The sequence below is a fragment of the Myiozetetes cayanensis genome, unplaced genomic scaffold (genome assembly GCF_022539395.1).
Source record: "Myiozetetes cayanensis isolate MyiCay16 unplaced genomic scaffold, myiCay2020 scf1, whole genome shotgun sequence".
NCBI classification, from domain to species: Eukaryota; Metazoa; Chordata; class Aves; order Passeriformes; family Tyrannidae; genus Myiozetetes; species Myiozetetes cayanensis.
The window spans coordinates 90,604,333-90,621,239 of record NW_026086604.1 but is presented as its reverse complement, the minus strand read 5'-3'; the positions used below and the strand labels follow the sequence as shown (position 1 = coordinate 90,621,239).

The window sequence follows — 16,907 nt, the reverse complement described above, 5'->3', positions numbered from 1 at the left end:
TAGCTTTACACCTCACCACTTGAGGGGCAGAAATGTGACTTTGCTAGGAGCGCAGTCATGAAGCTCAGCCGTCCTTGACAAACTTTGCATGTGACTAGCGTTCATTACCACTCATCTTTCCAGAAGCTTCAGAGCCTTCCCACCTTCATAAGCTATGCAAGATAAGACCCTCGGCTGCGGTTGCTGCGGCTGTTGGTTGTAAAAGCCATTGCAATTGCTATCTCCAGGGATTCTGTGACCTTTCCTGCAAGACCACAACTCCTTTACTTTCATCTGTTAACAATCAGTCACACTAAAGCCCCGCTCAGAGCGACTGTACCTGCCAAAGCAGCACAGCCAGTCTTTCCTCAGGAGGTATTCCCTGACAGCAATGACTGTGGAGAAGGCCTACAGTATTGCAAGCTCACTACACACATAACTTCTAGGCACAAATTACATTTATATCTTCACCTACTTCAATGCCAGCCGTCAGACTGTAATTAAATTACACATAGCCTGGGAGCCTCAGTCGGGGACTGGAAGCGGAGCGTACGAGGCATGGTGCAAACGGCTCTAAAAGAACACAGATCCTCAGTTTAAGCAAGTATGGGTTTCCTCTGTGAAATGAGAATCTTTTAAGCCCTGTTTACTCCTCCCTGTACTCTGTAACCCACCAAACTGCCACCAAGCCTTCCAAAGCTGAAAGTGGGAGATAGGTAGAGTGTGTGAGTTCCCTTCAGCCCTTGGGCACTGCTGGCATGGTTCCGGCAGCTGCACGTCCTCGGTAACCTAAGCACTGAGTAACAGCACAAAAGCTGCCTATTTCTTTACTGAGCCATCTGTTAGGTTTTCGTTACGCACAGCTCCACTGGCTTCTAGGAGATGCTGAGGTCACACACACAGCGAGGCTCCTGGTCTGCTGCCACATGAAGTGAGGCGTCCCATGGATGGGGAGAGAGCATGGAAGGGGGCAGCCTCTGCAGGCCACCTCCATCCTAATCGTGCAGCCAGCTGGGCCACGGAGCTCCCTGGGCTGTAAAATAATCACTTACCCAGTGTTAACTTTCATCTGGAGCAGGTCCCCAGTCTGGCGAGCACAGGCGCCAAAGCAGGGAGGGAGGGCAGCATGGCCCTATTTGTGGCAGCACCAACTTGGATCACTGGAAGCTGACTGTGAAACCACATGCCCCAAGTGTCTCCCAGGATGGTTCCAGGAAATCTGCTCTGTCATGGGAAGCACTTCTAGTAGCACAGACCTGGTCCCCAATTCATACTTTCCTTCCTACCCCATCAGGCAATTAAGGTTATTCTGGCTATGAGAAGATTACATTTCATTTCCAAGAACATGCAGATAGGAAACAGGAGGATATTTTAGTGTCCAAGATGAACAGCCATTCCTATGCTGCTGAACTGCATGAATCCATCATGTTGGTCTAGGGCACGATGGTGAGGAGCAATGGGAAGACCTCTGTTCCTCACCTCCTGCAGAAAGCCATCATGACTGAATTGCTTTGCATGAAAATCCCTGCATAAAGTTAGTGACCATCTGAAGGATTCTGACATGGTATTTAATCATCTTCTCAGCGTTATGGTCTTCAGAAATACCAACCAGTTTACCAAGCAGCACAACTGCTTAACAATAGTATGTGACTATTGAATTTAACATGCTGAAAGCAAGCTTTGTTATATCTTCCCTAAAAGAGTATCTTCAAAGTGTAACAAGGAAGGAACCAGAATCATCAGTCAGTAATATTATCACTCTTTTCTCACAGCCGGAGCTGCGTTCCTCATAGGCACTGCAGAAAACAAAGAGAACAAAGCTAATCAAATACTACCACCTTTCTTCCCCTCCGTTATTTCTTCTCCTAAGATTGACCACATTTGTGGTTAAATGCAGGGAGTCAAACTTCCTATAAGTGGTGTTGTTACAGTTCCAGATTTCCACTGTGGTTCAGCTGTATCATAGCTCTGGAAAGACAAACTAGCACATGCTCAAATCACCATCTTCACTCCTTAAGGTGAAAAAAATTCCCTATTGCAACTCTAAAAGCTTCTTTACCTGAAACACCTCACTGGTCTGTGTTCTAAAAGATCTTAATACCGAACCTGAAAAAAAAAACAAAACAAACCATCTTGGAAGAAATTGGTATTCTGGATAAAACTGCTTATCGAAGGTACTGATGCAATTTCACCATATAAGGGGAGATGAAACAGTTTGTTAAACTGGAGAAGCAGAAGCCCAGCTGTTCAGGATTCCCAACTCACACTTCTTATCACTGTTCCCAAGAAGGCCTTCTGCTCAATCCTCACAAGGCCCAAGGCTCCTGTCTTTTTGTCCAGGCAATCCAAAACCTTCACCAGTTCTTTTGCAATGTGAAGTTCACATCACCAAGACTGATAGTCCAATCTCAGCTGTCACCAAGATGTTATGTGAAGCTGCCTGATCTGGTGCCAGGATTAGCAGCTTGCTCCCTTGGCAATCAAGTCTGAAGATGACAATCTCCACAAACTCACAGGTACTCCAAGCATTTGCTGGTAAATGTAGCTCCTCAAAACAACAGAAACTCCTAAGTTTGCCTTCTAAAAAGGATCAGCTCATTGCAAAATGGACAGTTGGCATGTGGTGTTTAAGGCCATTTTTCTGAAGAGAAAAATCGGGTCAGGATACCACAACCAGGTAGTCAAAGCAGACTAAAGAAATTGAGAATTTCAGGTCTGCCTCTAAAAGCAATAGGAAACTAAAAGCTGAAGTTTCTCTACCCTATGCAGTTACAGATAAGAACAAGAAAGCAACTAGTTGACGCCCTGATCAATATTACTATCAAAAAAATTCTGGTCTTAGATGTGTAGGATGCAGACACACAGGTGTGGTGACACACGCATGAAGATCTCCCCCATGTAAGTCGGCTGTTGCATCAGCCCTGACCTGTACACCCACCTCTGTTCAGACCAATACACCTACTAAGTCACACTCCTTTCTTTTCCCCTCAGAGAAGAGTGCACCATGTACCTTCCCATTAAGAAAACCACTCTTAATTCAAGGTTATGGCTGGGAAGATGACTGTCTCCGCTCCATGCTGGGGCTCATGCCCTCACAGTCATAGAAGGGCACTCAAACACAAGGTACAGTGACAAGGAGGACAAAAAGCATCACCTCTGGCATTCAGGGAGAGGCGAAATACTTGTAGGAAGGTCTTCAACATTACTTTGCAGTGAAAGGAACAATATATTTTCATACCATTTGAGCAACATTAACCAAAGGGTCTGAGGCTGAATTTAGACAAAGTATCTGACACCAGCTGTTCAGGAAGAAAAGCAAACCTTCCAGGACCATTACAGGCAGGTGAGCTATCTTCTAGGCATGCTACACTTGTACAACCAGTGGGAAAGCTGGCGTGGCTCCGGTGGGCAAGTATGTTTGCTGGGATCTTTGTGCCACCTCTCTTGCATCATTGCACTATTATGCAAAATTCCAGATGTTTAACAGTGTTCGAGATCTGTTGGCTTTTTCCATTTCAACAAGGCATTGCCATCCAACAAGTCAATAAGGTAAGTTCAAGTATCTGATACTTTTAGCTAGATATACTATAGCACCTCACAGATGCCTAGAGTTTTCTCCCTGCAAGGTCTGAAGGAGATTCTTCCCTTCTTCACTGCTGGTTGAGCAGAGTTTGGGGACTGCTCTTCACATGCTGAGGCAACTGAGCTCTTCAAACAACTGAGAAACGCACATTTCTCCACTTCAAATGAAGTACTTAAAACAGATATAATCGCTGTCTGGTACAAATGCTGCTGCTCCTCCACCTTGGAGGAAGTAGGGAAATGTTTTCAAAATGGCATTGAGGCCATCTAAAGAGCTAAAGGGTAGTAAAAAACTCCCCAAGAACTATACAAACACGAAGGGGAAAGAAAAAGGCTGAAATTCTGATACTTTTTTTTTTACTGAAAACATAATGATTGAATAACTCTTGATTCACTTCAAGGCAGAAAGACCTTGGCCTTAAAGAAAGGAGTCCATCTTAGTCTCTGCAATGCAGATGAGAACAAATCCATTTTTACTTGCTCTGACTTATTGCTAAATTGATTATTCTCCAGGACTAGGAAAGAGGGAGAAAGGAGTAAGATTATAATCGCCCTTATAAAATTCTTTAAGGTAAAAGGAGTGAATGTATCTTACTTTCCTAGCAACCCTCTGCCCTAATTCTGAAGCAAATAAATCACACTAAGGATAGTATCCTGAGCATATGGCTATGAATAAGGGAGATTTGCCTGATTTTCTTTTTTCTCTTTTCTTCTTTTTTAAAATTAAATATCAGTGTCTTTTTTAAAATTAAGTATGAGTGTAAAATAAATACCAGTCCCTGCACATTTCCTTTCACAGCAAAAGGGGTTTCTGTCCCTCTAAAAACAAACAAACATCACAAAAAATGCATTATAACTACTAACTTGTACCACTGCCCACAGAAGGCTGTACCTAAGCTTAATGTCTAGCCAACAGTATGCAACCTGTTCACTACTGCTGCATTTACTTCCCACATTTTCAGCAAAGCCTGATGCTACCAAGACGAGAATAGGAAAGGACTTTAGCATGCCAAGGCCAGCAGCAACATGAAGAGCATCTTTAGAAAACAGGTCACAAGCAGACAATATTGGAGGCCTCAAAATGATCCTGCACCTTTCTTAACCATCTTTCTCATAAACACCTACAAAGCACACGGCTCCAAGTACAGAAACTCATGGGATGTGTTTTATTTCACCCTTTCCTTCTCCAGGCACAAGACATCCCATGTTGCATGATCTGGACTTTGAATGCTCCCATCTTTCTGCAGAGCAGCTGAAGCAGAGGACCACTGGGAAGGATGCTGCTAACCCCTAGATCTGGAAGAACCTTCCCACAATGACCCTGCAGCACATGGGAAATATACACCCTGAAGTTCCTCTGCCTGCAATCCAAGAAGGCAGCTGGTGACACTGCATGGAAGACAGTCACAGAGAAGTTTGCCAGCAGGAACAAAAGGGTAACAAGAATGCCAAAAGGCAATGGTCATTCCTTTTTTTTTTTAAAGCAAAAATAAAACCAAGCAACAAAAACGTGACTAGCAGTAAAAATCGGAGAGGAAATTAGAGTGATTTTATAGAAAGCATGAATCAGTCATACCAAAAGCCACCTGAATTTTTCTCTATCATATGCAATTTCTCATGTTCTTTTATGTCATCTTCTCAGTGTCAGTTTTCGAGAGAACAATTCTCAGCTCAGCATGACAGAACAGTAATACCGACGGGCATGCAGAACATTAGCATGTTATAAATAAACTGCTAATTTGAGGTGGGAAAAATCATCAAGGCAGCTCTTATGATTAAGAACCAGAGAGAAAATGAGCAACTTGCTTATGCTTTCAGGACACTGCATTTTACAAAAAAAAAGACAGCTGCTTCTAACTCCTAATTCCTGAGGGAAAAAGAGAATAAACCCAGTGAAATACCCCGCTTTTGAGACAAAGAAGATGGTGAAAATGCTATTATAATTTTTAAAGCCCTCCCTGCACCCACCTCAAGTAGTAAGTTGTCTTTTCTACCAGCTCAAGAGCTTCGTGCTTAAGAGTACTACAGCGAGGTTGTGAAGTTTCAGCTTCCTCTCACCCTACTCGCAGTTTTACATAACTCCCAAGACATACTTTTTTGCTACAGATATTGCGTAGCTGAAAAAAAAAAAAAAAAAAAAAAAGAACCCACCCAAAAAAAAGTACAAGGTGTAGAAGCGTTGTACAGCAATTTGGATCTGGGTTACTTGGAGCCGCTCAATAAAACTCTTACCATGAAAAGTAAAACTTTATTCCGCTGAGCCGACAGCCAGGATTATTCGTGCCTGCGATAGCCCTGATCACCACCCTCCGTCTGCCCTGCGTGGGGTTCCCTTCCCACCCTGTCCCCAGCCTGCAGGGACAGATAACTCCCTGCCGCAGCACGGCTGCCACCTCGGGTATTATTTCTGTACCACTCCAGCATTGTCACTCCGTACCAGCGCGCCACTTACTAAGCATTATTACAAAAATTTCTGCGAATATCTATGTTTTCCACGAGCAGGGATAATGGCCTCATTGCAATAGCCTTGATAAAAGCTCCAACAAGACAGCTTTCAGATATCGCCACACAAAAGCCTTCTGTGAGAGCTGTAACCAACATCAATTCCCGCTATGCGAAGGCATTAGACAAAGTGTGAACTAGCTTACTGTATGGGGACAAAAAACTGACTGTCAATGTGTGGGACCAGCGCTGTCTAAAAACACAACGCTGGCAAGGCAAAATAGCACTAGAATATATACATGGTAATTGCCATTTAATTCCAGAATTAGCAGCACAAGAAAACAAGTTCTGAAGGCGCTATTAGGTTACTAGCATTACTCAAGACATTATAATTCCACATAATTCCATTTCTAGTGTTCCTGGTTGGAAAAACAACTTTATAAACAGCAGATGTTAAAAACACCCAAGCAGAAGGTGCAGGAAAACCCAGTTTCCATTACAGAAGCACTCAGAGAACACAGCAAACCCTTCAGATCTGCTCATTAAAGCATGTATTTTCCAGCAGTCATAGAATAGCTTGGGTTGAAAGAGAGGTTTAAAGGTCATCTAGTCCAATCCCTCTAAGTGAGCAGGAACATCTTCAACTAGATCAGGTTGCTCAGAGCCCCAGCTGGGCCTTTCATATTTCCAGGAATGGACATCTACCACCTCTTTGAGCATTTACCGCCCTTGACGTAAAAATCCTCTTACATCTAGTCTAAATCTACATTCTTTTAGTTTAAAACCATTACTCCGTAACAATCATAGAATACCTTGAGTTGGAAAAAACGCACAGGATCATCAAGAACAATTACCAGCCCTGCATAGGACCATTGCCAAGAGTCAAACCCTGTGCCTGAAAGAGTTGTCCAAACACCTCCTGAACTCTGTCAGGCCTTGGTGCTGTGACCACTTCCATGGGGAGGCTGTTCCAGCACTCAACCACCCTCTGGGTGAAGACCCTTTTCCTAATACCCAGTCTAAGCCATGCTAGACAACTGGATACACACAGACTGCCAGTCCACCTATGGTACAAGATGAAACCCTTTCTGTGCAGTATTTTGTACTTCTTCTATACTCATCTGCTTACACTGTGGTAGCATCCAGAAAGTCAGAAGCCTATTGTCAACATAAATGGAAAAATAATTGTTGGGCCAAGAAGTTACATTTTTACTTCTAGACCTGATATTTACCAGATGACACCTCATAAATGGGAGTCTAGGAATGAGGGATGCAAGCAAGTATACATGCCAGTTTGGTTCTGAACAACATTTGAAAGGCAAATTTGAAAGCTTTTATAGACAGCATAGTACACTCGCCCTAAGGAGAAGTGTTTCACTCTAAAATTACATCTGTACTTTAAAATGTGTAAAAAAACATTAAATCCTACAGTGCAGATTCAGTGGCTTGAAAGAAAATATGTCTGTTACTGCACTCCAATTTTAGTAAGATTTTATAACTAACGGGTAGAACCAAAATTAAGACAAAGTTATATTCAGAGCAAACTAGTAGAGAGCACCAATAAGCCTGATGTTCAATGTAAGAATTGGACTCTTGCACTGCATGGTGTGCTCCATTGAGTCCTAGACCAGAGACTTTTAATGTCACCTTAATTAACAAGGAAGGAAGTTTGCCAATGAGTTTCTTCCCCCACCCCCCTTTCTAGCAGTAAGTTATGCAATATGCAACAACCTTTGAACCAACAGCTGTGCAACAAACAAAAAAAAACCCCCAAAATCAGAATAGCATGCTAAAGAGGAGAAAGTCTTTTAAGAAGTTCATTAATGAAAATTACTCTTAGAATCTATGCATACATAACCAACACATGCATACCATAACTTGGGGCAGGAATGCTGGAGCTGAAGCAGCCAAGGTTGTTATCTTCTTATCCAGTTATCCAATGCAATTTATTTATACCAAAAATAGTTGCTTACATGTTTTCTACAGGTTTTTATTAGATCTTTGCAAAACAACTACTGTCTTGCAATGTCTATGTGATGAGATTGTAAAATTCTGTTATAAAGACATAGAAATGAAAGCCAAAATAATAGCAACCTCTGCTTTTAACAGTGACTTGTTCACATAAAGCTCAGGATACCAAGGACCCAACATCTGCAGTACTGCAACTGAAACACCCAAAATCTTGCTAAAAATCAGGTCCTAGACCCTTGAAGACAGGGTCTGATATGCCATCAACCTTAGGTAGTGGACACTTCTGGGCATAGCTGGATGAAATCTTGACAATAGTTACAAGTGATAAAATTAAATCCCCTACTTAAACAAAGCAGTGAAACAGGGGGACTGATTTTACTTTTAGAGGCAAAAATAAAGAAAAGCCATTCTTGCCCACATAATTTAGCACAGTGACAGAAAAGATGAGGGCTGATTCTGAAAAGATGATCCTCAGTGCTCCACTTCCCATTCCTAACTTAGTCAAGGCAAAAGACCTTCAGCACAAAAAGCCCAAGAGCTGCAGGATGTGCCCATGCAGCAGTGGCAGAGCTGGCATGCTAGTTTTCACATCGTAACGGGTCAGGTCAACAACTGTTCACATTCATAAGTAGGACAGGAGACTCATGACACATACCATTAACCTTAGGCAAGTTCAGTTTGCAAACGAACAACACATTTGCTATGCATTCATATGTGTCTAAAAGGAAGGCTAAAATGCATTAAGGAGTACAGTCCTACTACACAACAGAGGCCATTTTCAATATGCTCTGGTTTAATCAACACAGTCAAGTTCCTGACTTCTCTCTTTACAGGGTTTACAGATGGAAATATTTACCACACCTCACATTGAGCCCACAAGACATTAAGAACTCCACAAATGCCACTAGAACCTGCAAATAGCAGCAGCATCCAAGCAGACATCACACACAGTACTTCAGGAGACACCCATGCCAGGCATTGCACTTCCAAGGGTGCTTTTGGACCAACTTACTTGAGGAAAACAGAATTGAAATAATTCCTTTTTAAAAATGTGATAAATTGGGCAATTTTGCCAAGATCATCTTCAAACAGAACTGAAATTGAAACCAGCAGCACCTCCAGCACTGCAGCAGCCCCATCCCAGAGACTCGGGCAGCCTCCCTCCCACTGCACACCACTGGCCCCAGGGAAAATGATGGGGATTTCTTCTCCCCAGAACTACAAACACAATCCTGCTCTTGAAAAATAATGCAGGAAGTGATTAACTCTGCCAGCCAAAACAAAGCCTGAAGTCCAACTTAGTCATTTGTAAGGATGAGAGTTACCACCATACGTACACACTCAGTGCTGCCAGCTGTAAATGAGATTATTTGCAGAGACTATAAAAGCTGAAGATTTAGTTACTCTAAGAGCTTTCCATCTGCTGAAGCTCCACACACTGGGCAGGGTTGCATCTATGTTATCACCACTGATGCAAAAAAAAAAACCCATCCAAACCGAATCCACAGTCTCCAACCCATCCTTAGCAGGAAGCTCCTCCACAAGGCAGGACTAAAGCCTGAGCACGCTCCCGCCCCTCCACACCAGCACCAGCCCTGCCACAACAGCCATGGCCAACACAGCCCAACACACACCTTTGGAAGTGAAACCTGGAAGGTGCCATACTCGAAACTACCAAGACAAGCTCACATCTTTGTTTGGCATCCCCCAATCTTCCCCTTGGTGCTCCGGACAGAAGGGATGGGCTGAATTCCCCTCCTGCAACCACACCGGACCTACTGGCCTGCACAGGACAGGGGCTCCAAAAAGGAATGATGCTACTTTGCTTTCCTTTTTGCACCCTACACTCCACAGTGAGTCATTCCTACAGCAGTCATGCCCACTCATACCCTCTGTTCTAGACCGCCCATTCCTCTGCCCAGGGCCAGGTTAAGATCTTGCAAAACAAGCTGGGTTTGAAGGGGCCCCTGGCTCCTGCTAGGCCTGCAAAGTGGGTCTACCGTGTGTCCAAAACATCCTTCAAAGCTGCCAGTCCCCAAAAGTTTCACGAGTAAAATCTGCCAACTAACAGACATGCTTGTTTTCACATTCATGCGGTTCCTTTATAAGAGGACACCTTTATTTCAACATTGATGACTTTCATTTCAAGAGAAGCTAAATGGTCTAGCACTCTTCAGCTTGGAGAAGACATCTGAGGATAGAAGATAATTTATCATAAACTGTGCAGAGAAACATATCAGGAAAATCATTTTTCCCTACCCCGATATTTAGGATCACCCAAGAACTTGAGAAACAGTAAGTTCAAAATGAAAAGGGAAAAAAAGGCAGAAACAAAGAAAATTGGGTTTTCCCTTTCATACAAGATACCTAAATCATGGACAGAACCTATTGTTATGTAAGGTCATAACTGCAGCTATATTCAAACAGGGATTAGACAAAAATCACAGGCCACTGGTAGCTATAAAACGCATTGTAGCCCCTGACCAAGTAAGTGCTCCCCTGAATCAAGCGCTGTCCTGTGCAAGCCCCTTTCTTGTGTTACTTCCTGAAGCGTTTGCCATAGTCATAGTCAGAGAAGTAGTGGGAGAACCCTTCATCTTGCAAAATACAGCTGTTCCTAAGTTTAAAGATTATTTTCCTTTTAAATGCTTGCACATACAGATGAGCACTCTGTAAAAGTTAACAGAGCAGCACCAACATACCTGGGATAAAATGAGGGGAAAGAAAATGCCTTTAATTGTTCAACCAGGTGAAGCAGCCTCCACAGAAGAATAAACTGGCCATAAAGTGACCCCATCTAGCTTTTTGGTAAGCAGGCTGATGGCACAAGGAAAAGAGATTCATAGTGAGAACGGATAAGACCAACACCAGAAAATGAAGGCTTGGTGAGCCAATTTAGCATCTCAACACCAGTGCATTGGAAATCTCCTGTCTCCTTTCCTCATCTCACTCACCTTATCCTGGGCCCAAGATGCATGCCAGACCTAATGCTTAGATTCAGCTGTTTTTTACCTTGTTAAAGCAGCAGAAAACCAACCTGTCAGCACAGCCAGGTGCTCCCCAAGCACAGTAGTAGGGGAAGAACATGGCCTGGCCGTAGGACACAGCAAAGGCAATGAAACAGAGGAGACGGCGAGAGAGAAGCAAACCTACTTCGAGCAACAGTAAAGCTTTTGAGTGACTCAGCTGTTCATGAAACCCTGCCAAAAGCCCTTATCATCACAGGGCTACCATACTCAGTAGTTCTGGTGCAGATGGAGCCACACCAGCACAGCTGGACCCTGTGCGAGGATAGCGAAGCCACCATCAGTAAGCCACAGGCTGTTCCTGTAGGGTTTTACTAGGATGCCCACTTTCCACAAGATGTTTGTCAGCATGGTTAGGGCAATCAGGATTTTTACCTCTTTGAATTCTCCTCAGACAGCTGCGCCGAAGGACCACATGGTACCTCCTTGGGCTCAGAAGCAGCCTGTTGCTGGAGGAGGTGGATTTAAACAAAAGAAATTCCCTTAAATGCTACTCAAAAACTAAAGGCCCCAGACTCTTGCTAGCATTTATTTCTAGTAACACAAACTACCAGGTAAAGAAATATGAAAATGGGTCTGAATATGAAAACACCTGTGTCTTCACATACGAACCTTTTTATTCCTGCAAAAGAAAGAAAAGCTCCCAAATTAACTGCCCGCTTCCTTTATGTAACTTACAGTGTTCTTCTCCAATACCTTAAATCCTTGTTCATTATTTATGTTCTATTTGGCTTGCTCCTTTACGTAATACCTAGCAGAAAAATTGTGGGTTACCCCACTTTTCTCCCTTTCCCGCTGTGACTTGCTGAGAAGAAGGGAGGAAGGAAGAGGTGCTTTCTAAACCAGCAGAAAAATGAGAGAGGTACTAAGTATTCAGTTTGGAAATGTAAATCCTCCTGCCCCCTTCTGAAGTATGCCGAACCAGCCTTTCCACAGCTCATGTCATCTAAAGGCCACAGGAGTTCTCTAAAGATATTGTTGTTAAGAGGATTTAGCCCCTTTTAAAAAGGACTTAACATGTGGGTGGTGTCTCCATTTAAGCATTTTCTCATGGCTAAGAAAATGGCCCTCTTCTTAAAGGCTTATCTTTATAACCCAAAGACAGTAAGAAATTCTCCACTATTTGAATTAGAAACATTTTGAGCAGCTTGCTTTTATAGCAGCCCCATTTTTGAGTACTGGGATTTGCAAATGGTAGTGACTTTCTCACACCAAGCGAGAAGGCAACACCAGCGAGACTGCTTTCAGGGTACCTCATCAAACATTAATTTCTCCTGAGTTTTCACGGGTATGCAAGTTGATTCACAAACTCACTGACACCAAAAGGGCACGATGTCACTACTCCTGCGCCATAGCCGTGGCCACCACTTTCTCTTGATGGTCCCTGGCACTTCCCAGACCTGCCATTAGCTGGTTCAACCTGCTTGCCCAGCAGAAAACCTTTATTTATGTAGGTCAGGGTTAATTTTCCATCGTGGGAAGCCCAAGAGACCAGAAGGGAAGAGGCACCAGCCTGTATTAGGGTGCAGGAGGGTAGGGGAGGATGCAGGATCACCTGCCCCTTGCAGCAGCACTGACCCCATCTCTGGCTGCTGGGGCTTTCCCCAGGAGCACAAGCTGATGGTTTGTTCTGCAAGGGTTAACTCTTCATTACCACTTGTGTTTAAGCCATGGCAGGAGTTCAGATATACCTGGTAACACTTTCTATTAACTCCACAGGAATCATGCAGAAGCTCCTCAAGTTGAAAGGGTGGGCAGACCTGGTCACAGCCTCCTGGAGCCCAGGCTCACCAGGGTACAAGAACTCAGTTAGTGACCCTCAGCTGTAGGAGTTGCCACAACAGACAGTAGCAGAGCAAGGAACAGGTTTTGGACAGTCATGTGCTTGGGAAATGGAGGAACGTGCACAGTCTCATCAGTGCAGGACTGGAGATGCCTACTGTTACGGACTAGGCCATCTTTGAAGGCTTTTCCAGCAGAGTTACACATACACAATCACAGATGAAATAACTAACAAATTCCCAGGGCGGAAGCAGCTTACTTTTGCCAAAGAACCTTTTTCATTTGCTCACATAGTCAATCACCTCTCTGAATAACCTATACTGCTGTACTGACTATTTTCCAGTAATACCATGGTTTATATTTAGAAGCAATGGGTGGGTTGCCAGTACAGTTACATCTGCAAGGCTAGAGTGTTTTCATAACCCTAACCAGTGCAGGTGTGCTGGCCAAAATTTAGACTTATCCCTACCATCTTTTGCATAGCAGGTCCTTGTTTCCAGCTGGGGGTCTCAGACCCATCCACTACTTGCAACTTAACGAATTAAGAGCTAAATTTGTATCGGTGCTACTCACCTGAGATTGCTGCCTCAACTACCCACTGTTTTCTTGCTCCTCTCACAAGTCCTTAATAACAGTTTCTCAAAAATGATCTGCTAGTAACGAAGGGGAAATACCCTCTCCTCCCAATCCCAGAAAATGCTCCATGAGTTTTGAGGAAAAGTAGCTGGAAATCAGAGAACCGTGAAAGGGCTGGATCATCTCCCTTGCAAGCATGGAACAGGAAGACAGGGCAGCATACTAGGGTGCTTCAGCCTGACTTCCCAAAAGATGGGTCTGCAGCAAACCAGCACAGCTCCAAGAGGGGCACCCAACAAGAGAGCAGGGCTGTCAGGGCAGAGCACCCTTTCCTGGTGAGTGCCATGGATGTCTTATCGGCCTGGGAGGGTGCCAGCCAGAGGCTGTAGATACCGCTGGCCTGACCACTCTCTTCCTCCCCCATCCCACATATCTCCCAAAAGTTCATACAGGGCCTGAGGGCATACGACAAACTCACAACTTTCATGAGGACTTTTTTGCAGGCAGAGCCCTAAATCTCCTTCCAGTTTCCAAATCTTTAAAGTGGAAAGAAGCCTTCCTAGGTTTTTATGGCCAGGAGTTCCTCCCTTCAGAGAGGTGAACAGTATGTATATTAAAAAAAGACTAACAAATAAAACTGCTAAAACCATACACGAAGGTCTTGTCACATCCATTAATGAGAAACTTTAAGAGTTCCTGTGACATCAGCGTCCCTCCCACAAAGCCAAAAAAGCCCGTACAATTATTCTCCTAGAATCATCGTGTAACATATGCTCCTCTTTGAATTCGCTCACCACCACCTTCTAGGAATCAACCTTCGCACAGGACAGCCAAATATTTACAAAGTAGCCTGAAGCAGCCTGCTTGACAGTGAGTGCTATTAGGATATTCCGAAGACCAAGAGCACAAAAAAAAAAAAAATCAATTATCTTTAACCGCAAAGATGCTTATTTTAAAAATAAAAATATAATAATAAAAAAAGCTTTGGATGAGATTTGATGAGCCTTGAAACTTCCATGACTGGCTCAGCAACCAACACCTGCAAAAAGTCATGCAAGAGGCAGCTCCTGCCCTCCTCACCGGTTTCCCAGCTGCTCCCAAAGCTCTTCCAGAAGTATTTCAGAATTACAGCACCATCCCATACCTGGACCATCACCGACTGGATACAGGGTAGAGAAAGAAGGATGGATAAAGGGGGGGAGGGGGGGGAGAAGGGGTGTTAAAACCCCTTTTGCCCTGGCAGGGGCGCACCGGCGCGGGAGGGGAAGAGATGGGAAGGAGTTCAGCGATCACACGCCGCCGGGAGGGGGTCGCAGAGGCCGGAGGGGGAGGGGCAGGTGAGCCCCCCACGACGTTTACGACCCCCGCCCGGCGGGGATGCCCCGCGCCCTCCCCCACTCTCCAACTCGGCGGAGCCCACGAGGGCCAAGCGCACACCCGAAATCAGCGAGGACAAAGAAAACCCCACGAGTGGGAGAGGCGGATTTTTTTTTTTTTGGGGGGGGGTGAAGGCATAAATTTTAAGGAGGGGGCGTCAATTTTAAAGGTGGGGAGGAGGGGGGGGTCGGTGCTCGCCGCCGCCCTACGAGTCAACTGACCTGCTGCAGGGGCATTTCGGAGCGCGGCGGGGGCCGGGGGCAGCCGGCCGGCGGTCGGGCTGTCCCAGGCCAGAGGGAGGAGGAGGAGGAGGAGGAGGAGGAGGAAGCGGCGTCCCCCTCCCCGCCCGCCCCGGCTCCCAGTCACAGCCGCGGCCTCGGCGCACGTGTGCCAGACGTCACCGGCGGCTCCGGGGGTGAGCGGAGACACCGGCGGGGCACGGCACGGCCCGGCCCCCCGCCCCGCGGGAACAGGGGCCCTTCCCCGCCGCCGCCTGCTCGCTCCTTTGCACCCGTGCAGCGGGACGTGGCGGGGATTATTATATTTTCCCCCTTTTTTTTTTTTTTTTTTCCTCTCGCGCTCTCTCTCTCCTCTTTTTTTTTTTTTCTCCCTTTTCAATAAGACCCGGCAGCGGGGGGTGGGAAGGAGGCAGGAAAGTTTATTGCAACAAAGCGCTGCCTCCGCCTTTCCTGCCCTCCCCTCGCACCCCGCCCGCCCCCGGGCCCGGCCGGCAGCGGGATCCCCCCCCGTCCCCTTAACCCTCCCCGCGGGGACGGGGGGAAAACACAAAATTACCGCGGGGCGGCCTCCGCCACTGCCGAGAGCGGGCTGCAGCAGCGCCGTCCTGCCGGCGGGTCCGTGGGGGGTGCAGTACAGCGAGCTGCCAGCGGGCTGGCCCCCATCCGCCGCCGGGGCAAAGGCACCGGGAGCCTGGGAAGCGGCGGCGGCGGCGGAGGAGGAGACAACACAGGGCGCCCCCGCCGCCGCGCCGGTGCTGCGGATCTGGATGAAGGTGCCGGCGGCAAAGCGGGCCGGGAAGCCGGCGGGGGCTGCTCTGGAGTCCGTGGACGGCGCGGGCGGCGGCGCTGCTGCCTGGGCCGGCGGCTGGAGTCCCCTTCTCATCCTTCCCTCCGGGTCTGTCCCCGCAGCCGCGTCTCCTCCTCCCCCCCGTCCCTCCTCCCCCCCCGGCCTTCCCAGCTGCTTTCCTGCTCGATGCCGAGGCCCCGCGCAAAATACTGGGGGCTGCGGGTGCCGGGGGGGCCCCGGCTGCAGGATGCGGGGCGCCGGGGGGGGACGGAGGCGGCGGGGCGGGCAGATGCGGCGGATGGAGCGGGGCCGCTCCCGCTGTGTGGGGCCGGCTGGAAAATGGCTCCAGGAAGCGGCGGCTGCTGACAATGAATGAAGGGAAAGGAGACGGGTTACGCGCCAAGGGCCTCCCGCGAAACTCGGATTTCCCGCCCTCTTTTCAAACCAAATTTGCATGTCCCCGCCCCCGGGGCGCGCCCCGCCCGCCTCGCCTTCTCATTGGCCTTCGCCGCCCTCCGCGCCGGCCAACGGGGCGCCGCCTCCCCGCCCCGCTGCCTTCCCACTGGCTCCGGGCGCGGCCGCGATTTGCATGCGGCGCGGCGATTGGCTGCGGGGGCGAGGCTGGGGGATTCCCCGCGCGAGGGGCCGGGATCCCGGTTCGCCGGCGCGCTGACAGTGACAGCTGCGCCCGCGGGGAGCGCCGGGCACCGCCCGGGCACCGCCTCGGCACCGACACGGCACGGCCCCGCCACCGCCCTGGCACCGGCAGGCTCACCCCGGGCTCACCCAGAGCCTGCGGGGAGCGCCGGCTCGCAGCCCGCGGAAGGTGCTCGCCCGCCCAGTGGGCGGAATCCCTGCCGCCGCCGGTCGGGAGGCGCTGGGTTTGTTCCCGCCCGGCAGCTCTGCTGCTTGGAAGGGGTCACCCGAGTTCTCGTCCGGGTTTGCTCGGAGAGGCACCGGCCTGTCGCCGGCGGGGAGGTTCTCAGGGAGGTGTTTAAAGGCGTCCCGGCGCGGGGTGTCACCTCCGGTAGCTGAGGAAGCGCTTTCCGCTTTCTTCACGTATTTTCAAACCAGCCCGCTGGAGGCATTTAATTTCTTTTTTCTGCAAGAAGTGAGCGTTTAGCAAAATACTCCCTTTCGCTGTGG

General features: G+C 47.5%; 1 protein-coding gene across 2 annotated transcripts in view; it reads right to left on the bottom strand.

Moving 5' to 3' along the window:
* Positions 1 to 15,016, bottom strand: part of E2F3 (E2F transcription factor 3) — a 42,524-nt gene extending 27,508 nt beyond the window's left edge. For both annotated transcript variants that reach the window (XM_050326107.1, XM_050326117.1), the window contains exon 1: positions 14,957 to 15,016. In XM_050326107.1, the coding sequence (XP_050182064.1) occupies positions 14,957 to 14,971 (15 nt within the window). In that variant the 5' untranslated portion in view covers positions 14,972 to 15,016. The remainder of the gene's footprint in view (positions 1 to 14,956) is intronic.
* Between the last annotated feature and the right edge of the window lie 1,891 nt (positions 15,017 to 16,907).